Source organism: Microtus oregoni, unplaced genomic scaffold (genome assembly GCF_018167655.1).
Source record: "Microtus oregoni isolate MIOR12 unplaced genomic scaffold, Mior012 000006F_ref0000085, whole genome shotgun sequence".
NCBI lineage: Eukaryota > Metazoa > Chordata > Mammalia > Rodentia > Cricetidae > Microtus > Microtus oregoni.
This window is the reverse complement of record NW_024543065.1, coordinates 45,860,691-45,869,432: the sequence shown is the minus strand read 5'-3', so window position 1 is coordinate 45,869,432 and position 8,742 is coordinate 45,860,691. Positions and strand designations below refer to the sequence as shown.

General features: G+C 39.7%; 1 protein-coding gene and 1 pseudogene across 1 annotated transcript; one reads left to right on the top strand and one right to left on the bottom strand.

Annotated features, from left to right (window-relative positions):
* Positions 1 to 412: 412 nt before the first annotated feature.
* LOC121449886 (zinc finger and SCAN domain-containing protein 4-like) lies at positions 413 to 3,208 on the bottom strand. The gene is made up of 3 exons (XM_041654549.1): positions 2,813 to 3,208; positions 1,146 to 1,305; positions 413 to 951 (listed from the first exon to the last, which is right to left on the bottom strand). The coding sequence occupies exons 1-3, from the start codon at positions 3,206 to 3,208 to the stop codon at positions 413 to 415; spliced, it is 1,095 nt and encodes a 364-aa protein (XP_041510483.1).
* A 475-nt stretch (positions 3,209 to 3,683) lies between these two features.
* Positions 3,684 to 8,126, top strand: LOC121449885 (annotated as a pseudogene).
* Positions 8,127 to 8,742: the final 616 nt, after the last annotated feature.

Sequence of the window (8,742 nt, the reverse complement as noted above, 5' to 3'; positions counted from 1 at the left end):
TCATTTTTCTACTTTTAAAAATAGCAAAATAAATACCTGATGCATTATATCTGATATACCGACACTTCTTGAGGAGTCATTCAAACAAACCCAATAGGAACTGAGAAACACAGATATAATGTCTTGGTGAACAAAATATGTAGTATCTATTGTTGACAATGCGTAGGATTCTCTTTTGTCTCTTTCTTTCTGCTGGCAATACTTTACTCTGTAGTTGCGGTTTTGCTGCTTATCATTTCCATTTCCTGAATTCCCTTAGTTTGGTCTTATTTTTATTGCATCGAATTCATGAACAGTCTTAGTTGTTTCCTTCAAACGTTTATTTTTTTCTTAGAAATCTTGACATCCTTTAACTGATTTGTTGATTGCCTCTGATGTTTTATGGTCTCCTACTGGTAATAAAGGACAAAGATCAGTCTGATTTGTGGCAATTCCTCTGATGACGGTGGTATGAGGACGATTGGCGGAAACTATGCTGACACTTGGAGCAAGTGTAGGGCTTCTCTCCTGTATGTATCCTCTTGTGAACTTTCAGGTTGGTTTTATGGCTGAATGGCCTTCCACATATAGGACATACAAAAGGCTTCTCTTCCTTGTGTATGATCTCATGGACTCTCAGGTCTGAGACAGTATAGAAGCCTTTATGACATGTTGTACATACAAGTGATCTCTCCTTCTTTTGTACTTTCTCATGAACAGAAAGATTAGAGTTTGTGTCTCTGTGGAGTCTCTTGTGGTGACCGTCACATGTGCAGTTTGCTGCATGATTCTGGAAGTCTTCAGTCTGCCCTGGTCTGGAGGAAATCCCTGGTTGTACCTGCACCATGGGAACATCTCCAGAAGAAGATGCACTCTGAGATTCTTCCTGGTACCTGGCAGCATCCTGCCGTGTTCTGAGATCCAGAGGGATTTCATCAGAAACAGCTCCCTCATTGCGATCATAAAAATTATCTGTTTGGATAATGAAAAGAGAATCCATGTCATTTACAGGACTAGTAACACAACCATTTTCTTCACTAGAGTTCCAAGAATAATCTTGGCCATCTTGTCTGCGTGATTTTTAAATATAAGAAAGTCTGGGAAACTGTGCCTAAGAAGTGATCCCCACACAACAGCCCTTTTCTCTATACCTCCCTGACACTCACCTGTTTCCTGTAATCTGTCCTGGGATATCAACAAGTGTGTCCTTTCATTCTCTAGAATTGATGCTGTTACCAATTGTTGTTCTTTAAAACGCTCAATGACTTCTTTTAATGTCATGTTCTCAGAAAAGAGTGCTTCCTGCCCATGCATGGAGACATGAACCTGTAAACAAACCAGATGAGCTGTGCCAATGAATCTGGATGATAAAACGCTTGCTCTCCAACTGATTGCACCACATCACTGGAGTATAGTTTAACTCAATTGTCTAACTTTCATTTGTAATGTTCTTTTTCTGGCTTTCAAAGTTTTGTACCTTCAAGTCCCTATTTGCTCTGTATTTGCAAGTGTTGTGTCACTGTTGCCAGGGAAAAGGTAATGTTAGCTTTCTGTAATGTCTTCCCACAACATTATCTTCAGCTGTCCAATGCATTGAATGAGGAAAGGTGAGGACGGTTTAAATTGAAAACTAGTGACTTTCTCCATCAAGAAAGGCTTCTCTTGTTCCAAGGATTGTCCCTCACCCCACCAAAGCTATGGAAAATATAGAAAAATTGCTGCTTTAATGAAAAGCCCCAGGGTTGAATATGACTAATCAGGAAGAGATTTAAAGAATCACACCTAAAAAAGTATGTATGGGGTGTCTGAAGAATTTCACCACCTTGGTCATTTCTTTCAATGACTGAGAATTAGGTAAATACAGAAATTTTTAAAAATTAAATAAAATTACGTCTAGCTGAAATTTTTCGATTTTCAAAATTGGCATTGCCGAACCATTATTCATTAAGTCATTTCTCATATGTGTCCATGTAGAATATGCTTTTGAGAGCACAAGGTACTATCCTGCCTCTTCTGTTTAGCAACAAGACATAAATAACACAGAATAGACAATTTAGAAAACCATTAAAGAAATTATGTCCCTGATTATGCTCCCCAGGTTCATGGATCACAGGCTAGCTCAGAAATTCAGAGTGTTAAATGCCTGCCAAATTTCTGAAATGAAATTATTTAGGTAATGCTCATAATTGAGGGACCCTAACTTCCTCCATTTTACAACTGGACCTAATTTCAGTTTATTAAAAACAAATGGAAAATCGTCCACAACATCCCTGACAGCAAGAACAATGGGAGAACACATCAGATGTCTGCACAAGACCACAAAACATCGCAATGCAATGACCAAAAATGGACAGTTCTGTAACCCTATCTCAATTCACCCAACATATCCCTAAGGTGTTAATGGAGGGGTAGAATGAGAAGCTCAGGAAATCAAATATGTTCCCATGCTGATTTTTATTACAGAAAAAAATACCTTTTGTTTTACATGCTACTTGAATGTGAGGTCTTCTTCACCCATTCTCAGGTGCTTATAATAAATACAATATAAGCACCTTGCTAAATGAGCCATCTCTAAAAGACAGACTATCTCTTCTAAACCCTTAAATGCTTTGCTCTAATACCATCTCTTAATTTCTTGCCACTTTTAAATAGATAAAATATAAATTTGCCCATTGTACATGTGAATTTAAAGCAAGAAGGAAGTCCATTGTAAATATGTTGGCTGAGGGCATTACAAACTGACCAAAACACAACTATAAATTCTTCCTATTTCCCCCAAATGTAGAAGACTGTCTTTATTCCTGAGTTATCAACTCTCAATCATGCTACTCACCATGACAGGAGGCTTCAAGCACTCGTCAGTCAGTCCCCACATGAGATTCCCCAGGTTTCGTCCACTTGATTCCCACAACTCTTTTACAGCCAACTCATCTTTGGAATGCCCGATTTTGCGAAACTGTTCCAAGACCAGCTGGGAAATCATTTGCTCCTTGGTCTGTTCTTCTGGCTTCAACCATGAGGTAAACATCTCCCAGAGTGTTTGCAACTCCTGCTTTGCACAGGAGCCATTGTCATTTTGGAAAAAGTTGAGGCAAACACTAGCAGAGTTAGAGATGTCTTCTTCCCACTGCACAGGAGAAACCCGGCTTTGAATAAACTCTATGTTTTCTACCTCACCACCATTTTCTGGTGACAGAGGCTGAAAGGAGCCTTTGAGGTGTGAAGCCATTCTGCTGAGAATCCTCAGAAATATTCAATTTTGGCAACCCAGTATCTTTCTTGTGACTAGAAAATCTGTTTAAAAATTTGTGAATGGGTTAAAGCAGTGAATGAAAAAGTAAAACACTTGTTAATGTCACTGCTCTACTAAGAGACTTTTCAAAGTAAATATTTCAGAATTCTAAACCAATTATTTTATTATTTTATTGTATTTTTAGTTTATCGAGATAGGGTTTCTGTGTAGCTTGGAGCCTGTCCTGGAACTAGCTCTTGTAGACCAGGCTGTTTTCGAACTCACAAAGATCTGCCAGCCTTAGCCTCCCTATTGCTGGGCTTAAAGGCTTGGGCCACCACTGCCCAGCCACAAATTCTTCTAGAGATGAGAACAAATGAAAAAAATACAAGTGTAATATTACTTTACCCGACAGAAAGAAAAATCCTGGTTTGAAAATGGGAAGACCTGAAATGAGAAAACAGCAAGCTGCATGGTAGCCAAGGGTTATCTGCTCACCCCTTTGGAAAAGGTAAAACTTATTGTTGCAGAGTCTCGATTTTTATGTTCCACCTGGGTCTCCCTTTACAAGTGCCACAGAAAAACACTTTCATACGAAAAACGTTAAAAGTGAAAGACCTGCAACCATCAGTCCGCACAGTAGCCAGGACCTGTCCATAGAACAAGAGACCACATACCTCACCTTCAGAATTTTAAAGGACAAACGCTTGACCAGAAAGGTTTCCTAAAAGTCCACACAACAACTTAGAGACCTTCCCATGATTATAAAGCAGCAACTCCCAGACCCACAAAAATTAACAAACCTACACATACCCACTCCACAAAGAAGGGAAATGTTTCTGTTTATCGAAGTGGTCTCTTTCTAGGCGAGATCAGGGCTGATTCCAGCAAGCACTAGGTGCTGATGTGTCTCCAGGCCTGTGCTCTGCTTCAACTGAGCTTCTGCTCAAGCTCTTTGTCCTTTTATAGTGTCTGACTTCAAGGATTCAATCTGTTATGCTAATTAGTTAGACACTCCCTTGGATCACAGCTCCTGTATCTGGGCGTGGCAGCCATGACCTTGTACCTTATAATCACTCTGGTGAGCATTAGGGACTCAAGTTCAAACACAGCCTTGTAGCCTAAGAAGACCAAGTTCAGCATAGCCTAGGTGAACAGCATTCACATAGCAGGAAAAAAAAAAGACATACACTAACATATCAGGGGAAGACATTTTAATCTTTGGTTGAGTTACAAATGGACTCCTCCTTCAGCCCTAACTCAGAATCTCTATGCAAATCTCGGTGATCCCATGGAAGGAGAACCCATCCAAAGTAAGGATAGTCAGTAACTGCAGTGAAAGGGGACATCTCCATTCTGAAGGAATATCATGTCTGTCATTTTTCTTTTTTTTTTTTTTTTTTTTTTTTTTTATTAAGAAAAGAAGAAAAAAAAACATAAACAAAAAACAAGTTTCCACCTCCTCCCAGCCTCCCATTTCCCTCCCCCTCCTCCCACCCTTCTCCCCCTCCTCCCACCCTTCTACCCCTCCCCCCACTCCTCTCCCCCTCCCTCTCCAGTCCACAGAGCAGTCCAGGTTCCCTGCCCTGTGGTAAGTCCTAGGTCCTCCCCCCTCCGTCCATATCTAGGAAGGTGAACATCCAAACTGGCTAGGCTTCCACAAAGCCAGCACATTAAGTAGGATCAAAACCCCGTGCCATTGTCCTTGGCGTCTCATCAGCCCTCATTGTTCGCCATGTTCAGAGAGTCCGGTTTTATCCCATGCTTTTTCGGTCACAGTCCAGCTGGCCTTGGTGAGCTCCCAGTAGATCAGCTCCACTGTCTCAGTGGGTGGGTGCACGCCTCGTGGTCCCGACTTCTTTGCTCATGTTCTCCCTCCTTCTGCTCCTCATTGGGACCTTGGGAGCTCAGTCCAGTGCTCCAGTGTGGGTCTCTGTCTCTGTCTCCATCCATCACCAGATGAAGGTTCTATGATGATATGCAAGATATTCGTCAGTATTGCTCTCGGATAGGGTCATTTCAGGTTCCCAATCCTCAGCTACCCAAGGAACTAACTGGGAACCTCATGTTGGGCACTTGGGAGCCCCTCTAGGGTCAAATCTCTTGCTCACCCTAAAGTGGTTCCCTTAACTAAGAATTGTGGTTCCGTGCTCCCCTATCCACCTTTCCTTTATCCCAATTCTCCTGATTCCCCAAATCCCCCCTCCTTCCCTTCTACCTTTTCTCTCCCCATCTCCCCTTACCCCCATCCCACCCCACCCCCAAGATCCTAATTTTCTCCCCGGCAATTGGGTCTACTTCCCTTAGCCAAGAGGATAACTATATGTTTTTCCTTGGGTTCACCTTCTTACTTAGCTTCTTTAGGTTCACCTATTGTAGACTCCGTGGCGCTAATTTATGGCTAGAAACCAATTATGAGCGAGTACATCCCATGTTCATCTTTTTGGGTCTGGGACACCTCACTCAGGATAGTGTTTTCTATTTCCATCCATTTGCCTGCAAAATTCGAGAAGTCATTGTTTTTTACGGCAGCGTAGTACTCTAGCGTGTATATATTCCATACTTTCTTCATCCATTCTTCCATTGAAGGGCATCTAGGTTGTTTCCAGGTTCTGGCTATTACAAATAATACTGCTATGAACATAGTTGAACAAATGCTTTTGTCATATGATAGAGCATCTCTTGGGTATATTCCCAGGAGTGGTATGACTTCTAATAAAGATGCTTTTATTGATTAAAGCCTAGAATATAAAGAACAGTCATGATTATCAATAAAGATAAAAAATATTTTTACACAGAAGATTCAATTATTTTTGTACAATTTTGCTAAACCTTTTTCCATATTTGAATTTTTCATGGGTATATTACTTGTTTTTGGATGACTAAATCTCACCAGAGGATCCAATGCTAATCTAAACAGGTAGGACAAAGATGAAACACACCTTTAATCTCAGGATCTGGGAGAGAGACAGAAGGATCTCTGTGAGTTCCAGGCTATCCTGGATAAATGCAGAACGAAATCCTGGTGTTTTTGGCCTAAATCTTTAATCCCAGTACTAGGGAGTCACATGCATTTAATCCCAGCCATAGAGAAAAAAAATTTGAAGAAAAAATACTTCAGTGTGATTAGTTTATGGTAGTCCAGCCTTTGTAGAGGTAAGATGTCCTATTTACTTGGCTTTTTTGTTTTTCTGGTCTTCAGGTTGAATCCAAATTAAATTCCCTTACTTTATTTTGACCCATGCTATAGGAATTCCTTCACTATTATTTGAAATTTTTTATTATCCTAGGTAAAGGATATGTTTTAGAGTATCTCAGATTTCTGAAATTTTAGTCTCTGGACTTCCAGCTTCTTTGGGATGTTGGCATTTACAGTATTGTGTTTGTGTTGGAAATAAGCACACTTTGTTAACAGACCACAGTCTTTGTTGTTGATTTTCGGGGAACACAATTGAACCGAACAATCACCATGCTATGAGAATGTCATTCACAAAGTTACAGGTCTTTAATCCAGTCCCTTTAATCCCCAGAGTCAGAGTTTGTGAGTTTGAGATCCAACCGGTCTGCCCAGTAGTTCTAGTGCAGAAAAGGATACAGAGTGAGACAATGTCTTATCAAAATAGAACAACAAAATCAGCAAAAAGTAAAAGACAAAAAGAGAGAAGAATATCTGAAGTAATGAAACAGCTCTGCTGTTCTACAAGTAATGGGATTGTAGATCAAGTTCATTCTAAACCAAGTAGAGAATTTAGACCAAATCAGGCCATAAGGCACTCATTTGCAAAAACAAGTTAATTTCAAAGAAAGCAAAGAAAAAGGGAGGAAAAACATCTTTCTGGAGGTAAATTTTATTCCACATGCTATAATTCTCAGGTCATGTCTATCTTACAACATGTACTTAGAAAAGTAAAAAATCTTCACTTTGCCAAAAGTGGTGATCCCTGAAAAGCCTGTTTTTCTGTGTCGTGCATCGGATTCGTCTTCAGCACTACTTGTTCTGACTCATTCCAATTCCAAGATTTTGCTTTGTTATACTGCAGTATTTGAATTCCAAACTCTGTGGATATCAGAAAATTTTAGCCAGTGTGGAATGAGGTAAACGACAGAAGTCATGGTAGATGAATGACAGCCTTGGTATTCCTTTCAGTGTGGAAATGTCCCCTTTCACTGCAGTGACTGATCATACATGCATTGGACCTATTCTCCTTCCAAGGCATCATATAGGGATTCTGACCTGGGGCCGAAGGAGGATTCCATTTGTAGCTCATTCAAAGGGCAAAGAGTCTTTCCTCTGATATCTTAGTTTAGCTTCCAAGCAATCGCAATCAGCTTGAGTAACTCCAGGTGGATCAAGTTTAAATACAGGGACAACACGTTCGTCTGTCTCTCTTGCTCACTAAGTTGACTTGTACATATGCTCTTAAATATCTTGACTCCAGCAAAATTGTTAGACCCCATTTTTGACAAAAAAAAAATGTGACTAGCTGTCTGAGCTATGGATACTCTTCAGGGTTTGTCTCTAGCAATGTGACAATCTCTGTGTATATGTTCTTTCTCTGTTTCACTGATGGCCTGGGACTGTGTCTCTTGGCCTGTTCGAGTATATCCATGGTGAGTGTCCTCTACAGACTGAAGAGACAAGTCAAGCACATCTACAGTGCTCAACACTTTCTGAAAGTCTCGCCTGAGGACAAAGCCACCCAAACTATTGTCTTCCTTGTCTGCTCATTTGTCATTGCCTATTCTGTCCCTTCCATTTGTCTTTCCTTTAGGATCTCCTACAAATTTCCTACACTACGTAGAGGATGGTGTATTTCTATCTCTAAAAACATGCTTTCCCATATTTGTCCCCTTTGTACTTATCAGTAAAAAATGCTTGTTATTGCATAGAAATTTTTATAAAGAAATGTTGTAATTAAAATATCTAGTGATCCATCCATATAAACCCGAAGTCAGCTATAGGTTACTTGATTTAAAACACAATCTTTCCATTATACAATAGTTAAAAAGAATATGTTAATATATAAGAAAACATACACAACCAAAATTTATATCCAACTCAGAGAGAGCTACCACTTACCACAGCAGGAAAAAAAAGTTAGTAATAGACTTGATATTGCTGGAGTCAAGATATTAATTTATTTGCTTGGAAGCTACAAAATAGGCACATGGAATTAAGGGACAGCCTACTTATTTCTCCGTAAATATATATTACCATTTTATATCCAATGTCATCCAGGACCTCCTTAAACACAAAACGTGCCATTTTCTGTGGAATGACTTCTGTGATGAGAGACAAGAATTTGTCAAAATTCGAGTCTCTATGATTAGGTGTTTGGGTCTTAAATGCTTTCCAGTAATATTAAATAACATAATCAAATAGTTTGCATAATTCATAAGCATTTCCACTGAAGTCTGGGAGAAGAGAAAATTGCCATCATCTTTCTTTCCTTCCTTTCTTCATTCTTTTTTTATTTACCTAGCTATCTATCTTCCTATCTTACTTTCTCTTTCCTACTTCTTTCCTCCAC